General features: G+C 49.0%; 2 protein-coding genes across 4 annotated transcripts in view; both read left to right on the top strand.

Moving 5' to 3' along the window:
- The first annotated feature begins 8,942 nt into the window (after positions 1-8,942).
- TMEM95 (transmembrane protein 95) lies at positions 8,943-14,676 on the top strand. Its single transcript, XM_039337815.1, has 5 exons — positions 8,943-9,099; positions 10,145-10,234; positions 10,396-10,476; positions 12,131-12,304; positions 14,528-14,676. Exons 1-5 carry the CDS (start codon positions 8,943-8,945, stop codon positions 14,674-14,676), a joined length of 651 nt encoding a protein of 216 aa, XP_039193749.1.
- A 1,573-nt stretch (positions 14,677-16,249) lies between these two features.
- The window catches only part of TNK1 (tyrosine kinase non receptor 1), a 23,600-nt gene continuing 20,823 nt past the window's right edge, over positions 16,250-19,026 (top strand). The window contains exons 1-2 of one of the 3 annotated variants that reach the window (XM_039337883.1): positions 16,252-16,398; positions 18,803-18,872. In XM_039337883.1, the coding sequence (XP_039193817.1) occupies positions 18,819-18,872 (54 nt within the window). In that variant the 5' untranslated portion in view covers positions 16,252-16,398; positions 18,803-18,818. Of the gene's footprint in view, positions 16,408-18,802; positions 18,873-19,026 lie in introns of all 3 variants that reach the window. The other 2 variants (XM_039337884.1, XM_039337885.1) reach the window with 2 other exon arrangements.

Below are 19,026 nucleotides of genomic sequence, written 5' to 3'. Positions count from 1 at the left end.
ATTTTGACAGGCACCCCCGTTGTGTGGTCCCACGGCTGCGTGTCACCTTCTTGGCACCGGGCCTGCTTTTACACGCTCCTGTGACTCATTTTATGACGGTTTTACTGAAAACTGGCATTTATGACAGCCGGCCTATATAGACAACTATTGGATTATTAAACGGCCACCGTGGTCATTTTACGACCGCATCCGTCACTTAACAACCACTGCCCCAAAAGTCGTAAAATCAGGTTGGTCATGTGAGTGACCCGCTTTATGACCTTCACAACGGGCAGGCTCCGTAATGGTTATAAGTCGAGGACTATCTGTTGCAAACAATCCTGGCTAGTCTTTAAAATGTGTTTTTCCAAATGTGCAAATTACGAGGACGTGGATGCTGTTCCCATTTCAATTCTTGCTTTGTAATTAATATAATTTGGGGGGGGGAGGTTCTGCCTGTAATTAATGGGGTGCTCTTCCTTTTTTAACTTATTTTCCTTCTAATTTATGGCGAGCGTTTTCACACACCGGCTTCCCATCTCTGCACGCGAAGGGGGTGTGGGAAAGTCACGGCTCCACATCTCAGGAAAGGCCTGGCTTCCCGCCTGGCTGCTGCTGGACGGGGACGATGGGAGAAGTAGTCCAACCCATTTGAAAGGCGGCTTCCCTAAGACTAAGTTCAGTTTTCCTGGTGTCTTTCTTTGCCTTTTGCTTCGCAAAGCGGGACGCACAAAGGAATCAATAATTGTGTTCCCGGCTCCAGTGCAAAGGGGGAAGAAGAACATTGTACAAAATTTGTCTAGGTTGATTCCCCCACCCCCCACCCTTTCAAGATCTGCCTGTTTGGGCTGGGGGGCTTTGCCACACCTCACGATAATGCAAGACCCTCCCTGGGATTGCCACGTCACAATAAAGCCCGACCGGCAATTTTGTTTTTCCCTCTGATCTCTGTGTGAAATCTGGGGTTGTTGGATTCGGGGGGGGGGGTGAGATTCCCCAGCTTCTTCGCCAGAGGTTACAAAGCTACAGGGACCCGTCGGTGGGTCCAGATACAGCGGCCCATAGAGAAGCGCTGGTTCATTTAACGACCGAGAAGTTCGCTTTACGACCGCAGCCGACACTTAATGAGCACCAGCGGAAAACAAGGTCATAAAATCACAATTCACTCTGTCGGTGTTCCTCGATTCCCAGGTTGTGAAAACAAAACCCGCGAGCAAATGCTGTGGGCAGCCAGAAAATGTTTGATTTTGGGGGGAGCCACATCAGCATAAATTCTCTGCCTGCATCCTGAATCATCTCCCAGGGCCTGGGGGGCTTCGGGGAGGGGGGGGTCACAGCAGCTAAGTGGAGTTAAGCATGCAGGGAAGCGGATGGATTTGAAACTGGGCAGCTGAGTGTTTTTCTTTTCCTTTTCATGCACTAAAACAGTGGTTTTCAACCTTTTTAATGCCGCAAACCCCAACCGGTCGTAAGTCGAGGACTACTCAACTGGTGCAGCACCGTTTGCAGAATGGGATTTTTGGCGGGCTCAGCAGGGCAGAGACAGCCTGGACAATTCCTATTGGCTTTGGAAAGCCAATAGAATTAGACTCTATTCAAGAGAGTTTCTTCTATTGGCTTTCAAAAGCCAATCGAATAAAAGGGAGTAGCACAGCTAAGGAAAAGGGGGGAAAAAATGGCGGACTGCGTTGTTTGGCAACCCCCGTGAAATGGTCGTTCGACCCCAAATGGGGTCCCGACCCACAGGTTGAGAACCACTGCACTAAAGTCTATTTGCTTTAAATATAGCAAATATATATACATACATATACATATTTGTTGTTAATTGCGAAGTCGTGTCCGACCCATCGTGACCCCATGGACAACGTTCCTCCAGGTCTTCCTGTCCTCTACCATCTTCTGGAGTCCATTTAAATTCACGCCTGCTGCTTCAACATATACATACACATACATACATACACACACACACACACCAGCTGCATGTTTTATCAACAGAAGAGAATATTTGTAGCAGCGGGCTGAACTATGGGGTCCTTGGTGCTTTCTGAGCTGCGTAGGGTTTCTTGCAGATGTTTCATGACCCAGCTAGGGAACATCATCAGTGCTAGAAGGGAGGAGGAGGAGGAGGAGGAGAAGAAGAAGAGGAAGAAAGAAGGAAGAAGAAGAAGGAAGAAGGAGAAGGAGAAGGAGGAGAAGGAGAAGGAGGAGAAGGAGAAGAAGAAGAAGAAGAAGAAGAAGAAGAAGAAGAAGAAGAAGAAGAAGAAGAAGAAGAAGAAGAAGAAGAAGAAGAAGAAGAAGAAGAAGAAGAAGAAGAAGAAGAACCACAACCACAACCACAACCACAACCACAACCAGGGGATCCCTGGTACTCTCTGAGTTGGTGGTCTTCTTGCAGACGTTTCATGACCCAGCTAGGGAACATCATCAGTGATAGAAGGGAGGGGGGGTTGCAGAGAGGAGGAGGAGGCAGGGAGGAGGAGGATTATGGGGTCCTTGGTGCTCTCTGATCTGGGTGGTTTCCTTGTGGACCCAACCAGGGAACATCATCAGTGCGGAAGGAAGGAAGGAAGGAAGGAAGGAAGGAAGGAAGGAAGGAAGGAAGGACAGACTGTGGGGTCCTTGGTGCTCTCTGATCTGGGTGGTTTCCTTGTGGACGTTTCATGACCCAACTAGGGAACGTCATCAGTGTATATTTTAATTTGCAAACAACCGCCTGCATGCAAAGGATAGGAGCTTTAATGTTCTCTAATAGAAAAAATAATATTTAATGCCCACTTCCTTGCCCGCCTTTGCTGGTTTCCATCTTACAAAAACCCCGTTCAGCCGGAGAGAGGGGGTGCTTCCCCCATCGTGAGACCCCCCCCCAACCCAAACAACAGCGGTGAGCTCCCCTACCCTGGGCCTCCTCCAGATGTACAGACTACAACTCCCAGAGTTCTCAGCTCAACATGGCTGCTCCTTGGTTCCTTGAGAGAGACGAGGTCCTAAAACCGGGCACGGGTCACTTAACGACCTCACCGCTTGCGAAGGGAATTGTGGTCGTAGGTTGAGGACTCTCTGGAGCTGGGTCTCCCTGAGCTGTTCTCAGAGACACGGGGCTGCTGTCCCTAACTGGGGACAATAAACTGGGTTAGTTATTTCTAGGAAAACTCTAGTCACCAGATGTTTGGAAGCCAAGATGTAGTTGCATACATTGGCCACTAGAGGGCACTGCTTCCCATTGGTGTGGATGGATTCATTTTCTACAGTGAATCTCCAACTGGCGCTCTCGGGACAGGAAGTGGGGGGGGGGGAATCAGCTTATTTGGATGTCCAATGCAGGATGTGGGGTTTATTGGAGGGAGAGAGAAGGCTGCAGGGGAAAAGGCACCAACTGGAGACCCTTAGGGGATTCCTTAACTCAATTCCAGCAACTAAGAGGGGTGGACTTCAACTCCCAGAATTCCTCAGGCCCCTACCCCACAGAGCAAAGAGATTGCAGAGGAAGGGATTACAAGAGAGTAAGCATGCCACAATGGGCATACATTTGATAAAGGAATGCATTAGTGCCAGGGAATTCTGGGAGTTGAAGTCCACAAGTCTTAAAGTTATCCAGATTGAAAAACATTGACTGATTTTTAATCGAGTTTTAACTAATATTTTGATGATATGATTATTTTTCCTGATTTACTGATTCTCATTTGTTACTTTTGATTGTTAGGGTTTTTTGAGATTTTATTAGTAGTGTTTACTTACTAGATCAACGTATTTGTTTACTAATTACTTACTAGATCAATTTATTTGTTTACTAATTGTTTTTAGTATGTTATAGTCTAAGCCAGTGTTTCTCAACCTTGACAATTTTAAGGCATGTGGACTTCAACTCCCAGAATTCCACAGCCAGCATTGGGAGTTGAAGTCCACATGCCTTAAAATGGTCAAGGTTGAGAAACACTGGTCTAAGCTTTGGTAAAAATGGTTGAATATGATATTTACACATTATTATGATCTGGACGGTAGCTTGTTTGTTGAAATATGTGATTGTACCTATCCTTATTTTACCCTAACTCCCTTCCTTCCACCCCTTCCTTTATCACACCTGTATTGTTCTTATTTTTCCTCATCTATATAAACTTAATAAAATGTTGTTAAAAAAAAGAAAAATATTGATTTAAAGATTGTTTGTGGTGGATTTTTTCCCCCTCTTACTGGCTTTATCGTATTTTATCATGCCAATCCAATCTTATTTCATTCTTCGATAAAGTGACTAAACTAGCAGACCAGCGAAACGCTGTAGACGTAGTATACTTAGATTTCAGTAAGGCATTTGACAAAGTAGACCACAACCTTCTGCTTGGTAAACTACAAATGGGTGGGCTAGACAACATCACCCCCAGATGGATCTGTAGCTGGCTGGCAAACCGTACTCAACGCGTAGTCCTCAACGGCCCTACATCTGCACGGAGGGAAGTAAGCAGTGGGGTACCACAAGGCCCCGTCTTAGGCCGAGTAAACTCTCCAATATATTCATCAATGACTCAGATGGGGGAATTGAAGGGGAACTCGTCAAATTTGCAGGTGACACCAAACTGACAGGAGTAGCCAACACCCCAGAAGACAAACTCAGGACCCAAAGAGATCTGGACAGACTTGAACAAGGGGCCCCGTCCAACAAAATGAGTTTCAAGGTGGAGAAAAGCAAAGTTTTACATTTAGGCAGGAAAAATCAAAGGTACGAGTAGAGACTGGGCCAGACCTGGTTCAAAAACAGCCACGGTGAGATGGACCTTGGAGTCCTAGTGGACGATCGCTTGACCCTGAGCCAGCCGTGTGCAGCGGCAGCCAAAAAAGCTAACACAATCCTGGGTTGCGTAAACAGAGGCATAGAATCGAGATCACGCACAGTATTAGTACCGTTTTGTAAATCCTTAGTAAGGCCACACCTGGGATACTGCAGCCAGTTTTGGTCACCACATCACAAAAAAGATGTTGAGAGTTTGGAAAAAGTGCAGAGAAGAGCAACTAAGAGGATCCAAGGCCTGGAGACTAAAACAATGAAAAATGGCTGCAGGACTGGGGTTTGGCTACTCTAAAGAAAAGAAGAAATAGGGGAGACATGATAGCAGCATTTCAGTATTTGAGGGGTTGCCACCAAGAAGAGGAGGGGGTCATGTTATTCTCCAAAGCACCAGAGGGCAGGACGAGAAACAATGGATGGAAACTGATCAAAGAGAGAAGCAACCTGGAATTAAGGAGAAACTTCCTGGCAGTGAGGACAATTAACCAGTGGAACAGCTTGCCACCAGAAATCGTGGGCGCTCCATCACTGGAGGTTTTTAAGAAGAGACTGGACAGTCACCTTTCGGAGACGGTACAGGGGGCTGGACTAGAAGACCTTCAAGGTCCCTTCCAGCTTCTATTCTATTCTATTCTATTCTATTCTATTCTATTCTATTCTATTCTATTCTATTCTATAATCTATATTCTAGTCTATATTCTATAATATAGAATATAGAATAGAATCTATATTCTATATTCTATATTCTATTCTATTCTATAATCTATAATCTATTCTATTCTATATTCTATAATATAGAATATAGAATAGAATCTATATTCTATATTCTCTTCTCTTCTCCTCTCTTCTCTTCTCTTCTGAATTTTGCTTTGAACAGGATTCACCCTCCCTCCCTCTGTCAATTAATAGCTCACTTTTGCAAATCGGTGCCTTCTGGGTTCCAGAATCCCTTTGAGTTTGGGAAAGTTCCTGCGCTGAGTTTGGGAACGTTTCTTAATTTCTTGAGATCCAGAAGCAATGTTATTTCTTGCGCATCCTGCTGTGGTTTTCAGAGTGCCAAAATCGCGCAGGGCAAATGTCAGCCACCTGACCTGGCAGGGCAGGGTGTAATTTTTGATAACACAATAAATGTGTGTTTTTGCACCGCTCCCTTGTTGCTGATTCACACAGCCCAGGGCAGAGGTAGCTGCTGGCGTCAGGTGGGCCCTGACCTACATTCTCCTTTGGGTCTGAGTAAGCCTCCTTTCCCCAGGCCCGTTTCTCCCCTGCGTGGCTCTGACACACAGGCACGTGGTCTCTGCTCACACCTCACCTGGGCGCTGTGCAGTCTGGGTTTCCCTTCCAGCTTTTCTGTCCTTCCAAGGACGTGTTCAGACCGGAAGGTTGGGGCACGAGGGGAGGGAGTTGAAGGGGGGGGGTCCAGCACAGCTGCAGTCAAGCCAGGGTGCTGGGGAAGCACCTGGTCCAGCCAGAGGCTGCAGGCGAGAATATCCCCCTTGGAGCATGTGCAGAGGGATTCTTAAACTTTAAGGTTGCTTCAGTTTGGACCTGATGATGCTATCTAGTTGGGTCATGAGAGGTCTGCCAGAAAACGACCAATTTTGGAGAGCTTCAAGGACCCCAAAGAAGTCCTCCTTCTCCTCCCCCTCCCCTCCCCCCTCCTCCCCCTCCCCCCCTCCTCCTCCTCCTTCCCCTCCCCCTCCCCCTTTCCCTTCCCCCCCTCCTCCCTTCTAGCACTAATGACGTTCCCTAGTTGGGTCATGAAACGTCTGCAAGGAAACCACCCAGCTCAGAGAATCCCAAGGACCCCCATAGTCCTCCTCCTCCTCCTCTCCATAAACCCCACTCCCTTCTAGCACTGATGATGTTTCCTAGTTGGGTCATGAAACGTCTGCAAGGAAACCACCCAGCTCAGAGAGCACCAAGGACCCCCCCCCAGCTGTCATTGTCATCGTCGTCGTTGTCTTCCTCCTCCTCCTCCTCCTCCTCCTCTTCTTCTTCCTCCTCCTCCTCCTCCTCAACTCCCTTCTAGCACTGATGATGTTCCCCAGTTGGGTCACGAAACGTCTGCAAGGAAACCACCCAGCTCAGAGAGCGCCGAGAACCCAGATTTGAACCCTGAGTTCTACAAAGACTTTCTTCTGTTGACATCTTCAACCTGAACATGATCTGGAGAGAACATGGCTTCGGTCCCAGAAGAGCCCACGTTCGATCTGTTAACTGGGTTAACTGAGAGATCCTGCCTAGTCCTCTTAGACCCATAATCCTCAGCAACCAGAGAGATGGGAATTTTCCAGGGTTTCTGAAGGATGCTTTCTCACCCATCGTCTTAAACCCCGGTTCCAAGGTGGCTTGTGGTTAGGGGTCTAATCTAATCTCTTTCGGGGTCCAGGCAGGACTGAGAAATTTAGTCGCTGTCCTTTATTAGAAGATGATTAGATGATTAGGAGATTGAAATGGTTCCCATCAGGCCTTGCTGGCCTGGGGAATTCTGGGAAGTGAAGTCCACCCATCTCCAGGTTGCCCAGGTTGAGAAACACTGCACCGCAATCACAACTGTCGAGGCGCCACAAAGCCGACAGGCTGGGGAGACGCCTTGGCCAGACGAATGGGGAAATCCTAGAGTTGTGCACTTGGAAAGCACCCTCAAGGGTCATCTAGTCCAACCCTTTCCAGGAAAACCAGTTAAACCATCCTGGAGAGCTGATGGCCAAGTTGCTCTTGTGTGCAATTCCTGTTCTGGTCAAAACCTGGTTTGCTGAAAACAACGAAATCCCTTCGAAGATACGGCCCAAATATGTGAATCAGGCCAAAAGCTACAGATCACAGATAGTCCCCTGCTTACAACGGTTTGTTTAGTGACCGTTTGAAGTGACGGACCCAGAAACAGTGACTTTGGGCCGCTGATTCACACTTACGACGGTCGCGGCGTTCCGGTTGGGTCATGTGATATTCTTTTGCGACCTCCTGACAAGCAACGACCATGGGGGAAGCCAGATCCACTTAACAGTCGTGTGACTCACTGAACAACTGCAGTGATTCACTTAACAACGGTGTCAAGGAAAGTCATAAAACAGGGCAAAACTCACTTAATGACTGTCTTGCTTAGCGGTGGAAATTTTGGGCTCAACTGCAGTCGTAAATCAAGGAATATCCGTATGCCAAATGCCTAGCAAAGCTTTGCTGAGCCAAAGCAGACCCAGAATTTATGTGTTATATATAAATATATCCACATTTAATATAATCTTAAATACAACTATACCTTAATTTATTAAATTATTTGTCTGGAATGATATAAAGTCTGCTGCCTTGGGCTCCTGGGGGTCAGACTAGAAGACCTCCATGGTCCGTTCTTGCCTTATGGTTTCTGTGATTCTTGGCTTCTATGATTCATGGTTTCTATGATTCGTGGTTTCTTTGATTCATGGTTTCCGTGATTCTTGGTTTCTGTGATTCTTGGTTTCTATGATTCGTAGCTTCTATGATTCTTGGTTTCTATGATTTATGGTTTCTCTGATTCGTGGTTTCTGTGATTTGTGGTTTCTATGATTCTTGGTTTCTTTGATTCTTGGTTTCTATGATTCTTGGCTTCTATGATTCATGGTTTCTATGATTCGTGGTTTCTATGATTCGTGGTTTCTTTGATTCTTGGTTTCTATGATTCTTGGCTTCTATGATTCTTGGCTTCTATGATTCATGGTTTCTATGATTCATGGTTTCTATGATTCGTGGTTTCTTTGATTCTTGGTTTCTGTGATTCGTGGTTTCTGTGATTCTTGGCTTCTATGATTCATGGTTTCTATGATTCTTGGTTTCTATCATTCTTGGTTTCTATGATTCATGGTTTCTATGATTCGTGGTTTCTATGATTCTTGGTTTCTTTGATTCTTGGCTTCTATGATTCTTGGTTTCTATGATTCGTGGTTTCTGTGATTTGTGGTTTCTATGATTCGTGGCTTCTGTGATTCTTGGCCTCACCAAACTCTAGAACCCGGGGCCAAAGACACCATGGAAACGGGGTTCCAGAACACCCTTGGGGCCCCGCCCACTCCTTCCTGGCTCCGCCCATTAGCTGCTCACCATGGGCCATCTTGCACCCCCTGCCCCGGTGCCCCTGGGGCTAGGGGTCCCTTGGCCCACCCCAGCTGTCTTTCTCCTCCTCTTCCTCTTCCTCCTCCACCTGGCCATGGGGGGCGCGGAGGGCTGCCTCCACTGCGGACACGAGTTCAAGAACCTGAGGATGCGTTTCGCCCGGCTCTGCGCCCGCCACCGAGAGCGTTTCGCCCGGGGGGGCTGCTCCAAGTACCCCTGGGGGGCAGCGGCTGTTCGGGACTTCGCCTTAGGTAGAGAGAGACCCCGGGACCTCAACCTGGGAGGGGGGGCCATGAAGAAGGGGGAGGCACCCCGCCCATAGGAGGGAGCTCACACTACACCCAGGGACGGTCGTAATTTCAATCAATCAATCAATCAATCAGAATGGAGCTGGAAGGGACCTTGAAGATCCTCTAGTCCAACCCCCTGCTCAAACAGGAGACTCCAGGGCAGTGGTTCTCAACCTTTTTAATGCCGCGACCCCCAACCGGTCGTACGTCGAGGACTACTCAACCGGTCATAAGTCGAGGACTACTCAACTGGTGCAGCACCGTTTGCAGAATGGGACTTTTGGCGGGCTCAGCAGGGCAGAGACAGCCTGGACAATTCCTATTGGCTTTTGAAAGCCAATAGAATTAGACTCCATTCAAGAGAGTCTATTCGATTGGCTTTCCAAAGCCAATAGAATAAAAGGGAGGAGCACAGCTAAGGAAAAGGGGGAAAAAATGGCGGACTGCGTTGTTTGGCGACCCCCGTGAAATGATCGTTCGACCCCAAATGGGGTCCCGACACACAGGTGGAGAACCACTGTTGTAGTCCATTTCAATCAATTGAATCAATCAATCAATCAATCAATCAATCGGAATAGAGCTGGAGGTGACCTCAGAGGTCCTCTAGTCCAGCCCCCTGCTCAAGCAGGAGAACCTGTATCTTTTTAGACAAATGGCCGTCCAGTCTCTCCTTAGGACAATTTGAGTACGGGTTGTCGGCCATTTCCTTCGGTCACTAAGTGGTCCGTCGTACGTCGAGGACCTTTTGTGCAAGGCGTCGCTTTGGCAGCCTTGTTACAAAGCCGTGCCAGTCTCCTTCGCGCCATCGTTGCGCTTCTGCCGGAGGGTTTCGGGTTGGACGCCGAGTCTCATAATCCTCTGGAATAACAGCCCTGCGAGGTAGGACAGGTCGAACAGCAGAGAATCGGCCCACGCTGCTTCCTGGGCTTCAGGACCCAAGCAGGCTTGGGCCAGTGATTTTCCCTGCAGGCAGCTATCCGCTAGGTCCAGCCCCGGCTTGCAACAGCCTCCCCCCCCTTCTCTATTTTCTCGGCCCCAGATGAGGCAGCGCTGGACTTGCTCCTGGAGAAAGCCCATCGGGTGCTCCGGGTGATCGGTAAGCGGGTCCCCAGCCCCCCCCTGCCCCGCCATGGTGGGCATGAGCAGGGTTCAAGGGCTGATGCCGGCCTGGCTCGTCCCCTGAGCCTGGCTGGGGATGGTGGGAGTTGTAGTCCACAGCTCTGCAGGGCTCCCCCCCCCTTTTCTTCTTTCCCTTAGAAATAAAACAGAGCTTTGTGGACGTCCCGAAGTTTTGGAACTGGCTGCACGAGGTTAAGATCCCCAGCGAGACCAGAGAAGGTGGGAGGATCCGCACTCGGCTCTTCGGGAAGGGAGGGGGGGGTCTGGCTTGGGAGGAGTCCAGTCTGTCTGACTGCTTTCTTTAAGACGGCTGTTTCGCACTCGCCCCCCCAAAGTTGCAGGTTCGGATCGACACTAGATGACCTCCAAGGTCCCCTCCAACTTTATTATTATTATTATTATTGTTGTTGTTGTTGTTGTTTGTTTGTTTTTATTATTGTTATAATTACTACTACTACTATTATTACTATTATTATTGTGTTGTTTGTTGTCTGTTATTATTATTGTTGTTATTACTATTATTATTACTATTATTGTTGTTGTTTTTATTATTATTATTACTATTGCTATTGCTACTATTACTATTATTATTGTGTAGTTTGTTATTATTATTGTTGTTATTATTACTACTACTACTACTACTACTATTATTATTATTATTATTATTATTACTATTATTATTATTATTATTGGAAGACCCCAGAGAGAAAGGCTGAATTGGGCTCTGAGCAAGCCTGGTTTCAAAACGCAGCTAATCCTCGGCTTAACGGCCAAAATGGAGCCCGAGATTTCCGTCACTAAGCAAGACGGTGGCGAAGCGGATTTTGCCCTCTTTTTCTGCCTTTCCAGCCACCGTTGTTAAGCGAATCGCTGCGTCTGTTAAGTGAGTCGCACGGTTCTTAAGTCAATCTGGCTTCCCCGTTGAGGTGGCTTGATAGGAAGGTTGCAAAAGGGGATCGTTATGATTACCGCGACCGTCATAGAGACCGGTCAGTAGCCAAGCCTCTGAATTTTGAATATTGTCACCGTGGGGGAATGGTGCCACGGTCGTTAAGTGTGAACAACGGATCCCAAGCCGCTTTTTCCAGTGTCGTCGTGACTCCAGTCACTAAGCAAACGTTTGTCGGTCCAGGACTGCCGGTAGCGCAGGGACCGATCGCAGAGAGGGAGCTGATTCAGTGTGTGTGTGTGTGGGGGGGGTCAGACTAGATGACCTTGAGGGTTCCTTTCTGATCTTGACTTTAGGGGGATTCTGTTTGCAAAGGGCGTAGGAACCAAAGGGTCTTAACACACCCATAAGTGACTTGTAAAAGCGGAATAAAAAACAAAACAAAACTCCGCAATAAATAGAAATAGAGAAATTAGAAGAACCGACGCTCTTGAATAACGGGCCAACGTCAAGGTATTCATAGGGGTGTCGTTTCGGATAACGTGGTGGGCAGCTTATCAATTGAAATTTAATTAATTTGATGAATCGACGGGCAAGAAGCCCACACCGGAACTTCCGAAACGTCCGCGAATATTTTGCAAATTGGACAAGGAGCTAGTCCTCGTGACGCTCATCATCCGGGGTATTTATTTTTCACGCCTCTTATCGTCTGCTTTTAGTTTTATATTGGTTTTTATTCTTTCTCTTCCAGCTCTGTGTCCACCTGCTTGCCGTAAGTTCCCCACCCCACCCCCATAAAGCCGTCAGATGGATCGTTATTTTAAGGACCGGCGATTGGTCCTAAAGCTAGGCTTTGATTTTTCATTATATCGATATATTTGTTGGGCATTTTTAAAATCTGGTAAGCTGCCTTGAATGTTGGGGGACAGAAAGGTGCAGTATGAAGTGTAATAATAAATTTTAAAAAATTAATAAAACAGATAGAAATGGGACAAAACTCACGTAACGGCGGTGGGGATACTTTGGGTCCTGTTGTGGTCGTGAATTGTTGTCCGTTTATTGCATCTCTTCTGCCAGATGTGGCGGCCTCCCTCTTCAACTGCTCCAGCTGCCGAAGGATGGAGATACCCTGCTGGGACCGGAGGATCTGCTACCCAGGTGAGAGGCTGGCCCCGCCTCCCTCCTCTGCTCTGCCCCCTGGGGGTGGGCCACAGGCCCCTCCCTCCCTGGCCCCGCCTCCCTCCTCCGCCCCACCCCCTGGGGGTGGGCCACAGGCCCCTCCCTTCCTGGCCCCGCCTCCCTCCTGCACTCCGCCTCCTGGGGGTGGGCCGCAGTCTCCTCCCTCCCTGGCCCCGCCTCCTCCACTCTGTCCCCTGCTGGTGGGCACAGTCCCCTCCCTCCCTGGCCCCGCCTCCCTCCTCCACTCCACCCCCTGGGGGTGGGCCACACAACTCCTTCCTCCCTGGCCCCACCTCCCTCCTCCACTCCGCCTCCTGGGGGTAGGTCACAACTCCTCCCTCCCTGGCCCCGCCTCCGTCCTCTGCTCCGTCCCCTGCGGGTGGGCACAGTCCCCTCCCTCCCTAGCCCTGCCTCCCTCCTCCGCTCCACCCCCTATGGGTGGACCACAGTCTCCTCCCTCCCTGGCCCCACCTACCTGCTCTGCTCCGCCCCCTGGGGGTGGCCCTCAGTCCCCTCCCTGGCCCCGCCTTCCTCCTCCACTCCGCCCCCTGGAGGTGGGCCACACAACTCCCTCCCTGGCCCCGCCTCCCTCCTCCACTCCGCCCCCTGGAGGTGGGCCACACAACTCCCTCCCTGGCCCCGCCTCCCTCCTCCACTCTGCCTCCTGGGGGTGGGCCTCAGTCCCCTCCTTCCCTGGCCCCGCCTCCCTCCACTCCGCCCCCTGGGGGTGGGCCACTCAACTCTTCCCTCCCTGGCCCCGCCTCCCTGCTCTGCTCCGCCCCCTAGGGATGGGCCACAGTCCCCTCCTTCCCTGGCCCCGCCTCCCTTGTCCCCGCCTCCTGAGGGTGGGCCTCAGACCCCTCCCTCCCTGGCCCCACCTCCCTCCTCTCCCCGCTGCGACCGTCATAAATACAAGTCGGCAGCCAAGCATTCGAATTTTGATCAGGTGACCATGGGGAAGCTGCGACGGTCATAAGTGTGAAAAAGGGTCCTAAGTCACAGTGTTGTCGTAACTTTGAACAGTCACTAAACGAACTGCTGTAACTTGAGGACTGCCTGTGCATTAGCAGCGAAGTTGCGTCTTGTGGCAGGCAGTTCCACCGGGGAACGTGGCTCAGCTGCAGAAATGATATGAGCGGGGTGGATCCCAGATCCCCGGAACCGCCCCCCCCTCCCTTCCTGCCTCCTTGCCCCCTTTCCTTCGCCCCCTCCAGTCCCTCTGCAACTCCGCCTGCTTCACCCCACAGAATACCAGGGGTTGCCAAAGGTCATCCAGCTGCTCCTTTACATCTCAGGCTCCTGCTTCTTTCTCGGACTGATTTCCTGCGCAGTGGAGTGAGTGTATGTTTGGGGGGGGGAGCAGACGGCCAGGGGGCTGGGAGGGCTGAATGGGGAAGGGGCTTTTACATGGAGGTGTATGTGGGGGGCACACTTCTCAGGTGAACCCCACAACCTTGTAAGGGTGGCTCAAAGTTTGTAAAATCCTGGCCAAAGCCACCCACCCAAGGTCAGTCTTTTCCAAACATGGCCACGTGGACAGGGGTGGGAACTTCAACTCCCAGAATTCCCCAGCCAACATGCTGGGCAAGTCCACCCGTTTTCAGGGGGGTCAACTTTGAAAAAGATTGGTTTAGCTCAGGGGGTAGGCAATCTTGGCTCTTTTAGGACTCTGGACTTCAACTCCCAGAATTCCTCAGCCAGCATGGGGGAACTATGGCCCCCTTTAGGACTCGAGGACTTCAACTCCCAGAATTCCTGAGCCAGCACGGGGGAACTATGGCCCCCTTCATGACTCGCGGACTTCAACTCCCAGAATTCCTGAGTCAGCATGGGGGAACTATGGCCCCCTTGAGGACTTGTGGACTTCAACTCCCAGAATTCCTCAGCCAGCATAGGGGAACTATGGCCCCTTCATGATTCATGGACTTCAACTCCCAGAATTCCTCAGCCAGCATGGGGGAACTATGGCCCCCTTGAGGACCCACCCTCAGCATCTTTCCTCAACCTCAGTGTGTTTGGATTAATTTCCCAGAATTCTGAGCTAGCACTGAGTGGGGGATTCTGGGAAATGCTGGAAGGCCGGCAGCTTGCCGACAGTTGCCCGGGGCATGTTCGACACGCTTGAAACATGAATCACCCTCCAAACAGGTCACCGAAAACTAGTTGTCTGGACAACACATTTTTTCCCTTTTTTCCTCGTAGGTTTCAGTTCCGTTCGGATGTTGGAAGGAAATAGAAGGAGGCACGAAGATTCTAGTCCTCTGCGTGCCCTCTGGCATGCCAGCCGCAAGCGTGCAAGAGGGAGGCGACGTGGAGCCTGGGTGTGCAAGAATCTACATGGCTCCACATAGGCATGTGTGTCAATTTCAAAAAGTGTGGGTTTTTTTGTTTTTTTTAATCAAAAGTGGTTTTCATTTTGGAAAAGGCAACTGGATATTAAACTGTTTAATCTGTTTAATCTTTTAAACAGTATTCTAACCTAGGTAGTTATTTTAATTTTTTTTAATTCTTTTCCCTTGTTTTGTAACTTGGTAAGTCATCTAGAGTCACCTCGTAGAGAAGGTGAGCAGCATAAAAGTCTAATTAACAAAATAATAAAATAAAATACAGGTTAGTCCTTGACTTACAAAGTTCATTTACTGACCGTTCAGAGTTGTCTATCTTTCCATCCATCCATCTGTCATCTATCTATCTATCTATCTATCTATCTATCTATCTATCTATCTATCTATCTATCTATCTATCTATCTATCTTTATCTATCCATCTCTATCTATCCATCCATCTATCTATCTATCTAGCTATCATCTATCTATCTCTACCTATCTGTCTGTCTCTGTCTACCTACCTACATACCTACCTATCATCTATTTATCTAAAATAAAAGTAAAATAAAATAAAATTTAAAAAGTTGCAATGCTAACACCAAGAAAAGAGTTGTGTCTGAACTCTCTGGGCAAATGCATAGAATAGAATAGAATAGAATAGAATAGAATAGAATAGAATAGAATAGAATAGAAAAGAATAGAATAGAATAGAATAGAATAGAAATAAGGAATAGAATAGAATAGAATAGAATAGAATAGAATAGAGGATGGAATTGAATAGAGGATGGAATAGAATAGAATAGAATAGAACAGAACAGAATAGAATATAGAATAGAAGAATAGAATAGAATAGAATAGAATAGAATAGAATAGAATAGAATAGAATAGAATAGAATATCGAATATAGAATATAGAATTTAGAACAGAATAATAGAATAGAATAGAACAGAAAATATGGGATGGGATGGGATGGGACCGAGAAGAGAAGAGAAGACGGAAGTGACCTTAGAGGTCTTCTAGTCCAGCCCCCTGCTCAGTCAGAAGAAGACCCACATCCTGAAACCCTGCAGAGGGGCAAGTCTCCCTCCCGTCTCCTTCCCCCTCCTTCGCCCTTCTGAACCAGCCTTCTCTTTCCCGACGTTCTCGCTCCCCCGTGTCGTGTCGGGGTCTCCCCGGCGCCCACCAAGCCCTCTCCCGCCTCCTCTCCGCCGAGTTTCTGCAGACCCCAGACCCGTCTGGGTTCCTCCCGCATCTCAGGAGGGTCCTCTCGGAAAGACAAAAAACACGGACACACACAAAAAAACACCCACCCACCCACCCCCACAAAAACACAGGCACAAAAAAAACCACGCACGCACACCGAGGCAGGTCCAGGGCCACGAGAGAGACCCCCGTGGTGGGGGGGGAGAGCAACCTGGGGCAACCAGCGGGACTTCCCACCTGCGTGGCGCCTTACCTGCCCGTCCCCGCCCACCCGCGCGCCACGCAGGTGGGAAGTCCCGCCGGCCCCGGGCAGGAGCAGCAGCTGCCCCGCCCCCGCCTCCTCCCACCTGGCGGCCAGGTGAGCCGCGGGGGAGGCGTGGGAAGAGCCAGCGCAGCCGCCCGCCTTCCTTGGCCGCCCGTCCAGGAAGGAGGGAAGGAAGGAAGGAAGGAAGGAAAGAGAGAGAGAGAGAGAGAAGAAGAAAAGAAAGCAGGGCCGGTTGCCACAACAGACGGGGCGAACCTCTCCGCGGATCGCTGCCCGCAGGTGAGCGAGGTGTGTGTGTGTGTGTGTGGGTGTGTGTGTGCAGAGAATCGGGAGTGGGGGGGGGAGAGAGGTCCCCCAAAAGTTCAGAAGAGGTTCCTTTTCCACAGACCAGGTCTGTGCCCCTCCTTCCTTCCTTCCTTCCTTCCTCCCTTCCTCCCTCCCTCCTTTCTTTATTTACTTTTTCCTCCCTCTCTTTCTCTTTTCCTTCCTTCCCTCCCTCCCTCTCTCCTTCCTTCCTTTCTACCTCCCTCCTTTATTTACTTTCCCCCCTTTTTTCTCTTATCCTTCCTTTCTTCCTTCCCTCCCTCTCTCCTTCCTCCCTCCCTCCCTCCCTCCTTTCTTTATTTACTTTTTCCTCCCTCTTTCTCTTTTCCTTCCTTCCCTCCCTCTCTCCTTCCTTCCTTCCTTCCTCCCTCCCTCCCTCCTTTCTTTATTTACTTTTTCCTTCCTCTCTTTCTCTTTTCCTTCCTTCCCTCCCTCTCTCCTTCCTTCCTTCCTACCTCCCTCCCTTCTCTATCTACTTCCCCCCTCTTTCTTATCCTTCCTTCCTTCCTTCCCTCCCTCCCCCCTTCCTTCCTCCCTTCCTTCCCTCCTCCTTCCTTCCTTCCTTCCTTCCTTTCTCCGTTTGATCTCTTAATTTCTTAATTAAGAAATTAATCTGCCCGCTGAGGCTTTTGATTTTGCACCGGCCTTTTTGTCAGCAATGCTGCCCACCTGCCTCCCCCCCTCCTCCCCCCCCCCGTCTCCTTTGCCACCTGGGACACCTTTTCCACGCAGGAAATTCCATCCACAACCCCCCCCCAACACACACACACAACACACACATACACTTTTTTGAGTTTGGCTCACCTGGCCAGACAGGTGGTAATTAAGGGCAAAATAAAGGCCCAATTTTTCTGTTTTGCTGGGCTGGGAGTCACAAATATAGACATTTCTTCACACACACACCCCTTTCCAGGTTCTTCTGTGGGTGACTCCGGCCTTGGCCCCGTGCCATCTCCACAAGCTATAAGACGCCTTTGGAGTTTTACATTAACTTTTTGTGACACACACAGAGACATACATACACACACACACACACACACACACACCGACACGCAGTCCTCTAATCTGCGCTGTCCTGGATTTTTAATATTTGTGTTTCTCTGTGCGTTCGGACGTTGTGTCTCCCATGCAAAGTGTTCCGGGCTGTGGCTTGTGCCCGTTTCATAGATGGGGACAACTGAGGCCAACCCGTTGGAGACTTGCCCAGGGTTCCTGAATTCTGATCAATCAATAAATGAAATGAGTCAAATCAATGGGAGAGTTTAGTTTACAAGACTATCCGCCAGGCCATTTTTCTGAAAGGGAAAACTGAATAGAGGTGGGAGAGGGGATTCAGGCCCCCCCCCTCATAGAACTGACCTTTGAACCCTAATTCTCATGGCTGAGGAATTCTGGGAAGTCCAGAAATCTTCAAACATGGCTGGCTGGGGAATTCTGGGAAGACCGCTAGAGGAGAAAATATAAATAGCTCCAATTCTGGGAGTTCAAGTCCTCGGTCCTTAGTAGATCTTGCATGAACAGGGGGTTGGACTAGATGTCCTTGAGAGACCTCCGACTCTGATTCCATGACATGGATTACAGGAAATAAATGAAAAGCCCTGGGATCCAGAGTGCCTGGCGTGGCTTATAGGAGCCAGCTGTGTGCTGCAGCTGCCAAAAAAGCCAACACAGTGCTGGGCTGCATTAACAGAGGGATAGAATCAGGATCAGGTGAAGCGTTAATACCACTTTACAGCGCCTTGGTAAGGCCACACTTGGAATACGGCATCCAGTTTTGGTCACTACGATGTAAAAAAGATGTTGAGACTCTGGAAAGAGTGCAGAGAAGAGCAACAAAGAGGATCAGGGGACTGGAGGCTAAAGCATATAAGGAACGGTTGCTAGAATTGGGTATGTCCAGTTTAATGAAGAGAAGGACGAGGGGGGACAGGATAGCAGCCTTCCAGTATCTCAGGGGCTGTCCCAAAGAAGAGGGAGTCAAGCTATTCTCCAAAGCGCCTGAAGGCGAAGACAAGAAGCAACGGATGGAAACTAATCAAGGAGAGAAGCAACCTGGAACTAAGGAGAAGTTTCCTGACAAGTCAGAACAATTAACCAGTGGAACAACCTGCCTCCAGAAGCGGTGAATGTTCCAACACTGGAAGTTTTTAAGAAGAGACTGGACAGCCATTTGTCTGAAATGGTATAGGTTCTCCTGCTTGAGCAGGTGTTGGACTAGATGACCTCCAAGGTCCCTTCCAATTCTATTATTATTATTATTATTATTATTATTATTATTATTATTATTATTATTATTATTGATGGATCATCGCACAGTCAGCCAGATGTTCAGACTGGATTTGGCATTTTGTCTACCCAGGACCTGGGATAAGCAGATGTGGATGTTTGATGGTATTACAGATATCGTCGCAGGATGGAAGCAGTTCCTAGTAAGGCCGCCTTTTGCAATTGACTAATAGCGAATTTGTCAATGCCAATGGTGTACAAGTGGTGCTCCAGTTGTTTTGGAATTGCACCCAAGGAGCCTATCACTATTGGTACTACCCTTGCTTGCTTTTGCCACAGTCTTTCTACTTCTATTTG

This window comes from Crotalus tigris, unplaced genomic scaffold (assembly GCF_016545835.1).
Source record: "Crotalus tigris isolate CLP2741 ecotype Arizona unplaced genomic scaffold, ASM1654583v1 scf7180000017690.20705106771:4171800, whole genome shotgun sequence".
Classification (NCBI taxonomy): Eukaryota; Metazoa; Chordata; class Lepidosauria; order Squamata; family Viperidae; genus Crotalus; species Crotalus tigris.
The sequence above is the reverse complement of the archived record's forward strand: the minus strand, read 5'-3'. Positions and strand labels throughout refer to the sequence as shown.

Bases quoted from the DNA above. Each gene is read 5' to 3' on its own strand.
- TMEM95 (XM_039337815.1), top strand. From the start codon at position 8,943: ATGGGGGGCGCGGAGGGCTGCCTCCACTGCGGACACGAGTTCAAGAAC. The intron at 9,100-10,144 runs GTAGAGAGAGAC...GGCTTGCAACAG, and splicing joins TGTTCGGGACTTCGCCTTAG to CCTCCCCCCCCTTCTCTATT. The intron at 12,305-14,527 runs GTGAGAGGCTGG...TTTTCCTCGTAG, and splicing joins CCGGAGGATCTGCTACCCAG to GTTTCAGTTCCGTTCGGATG.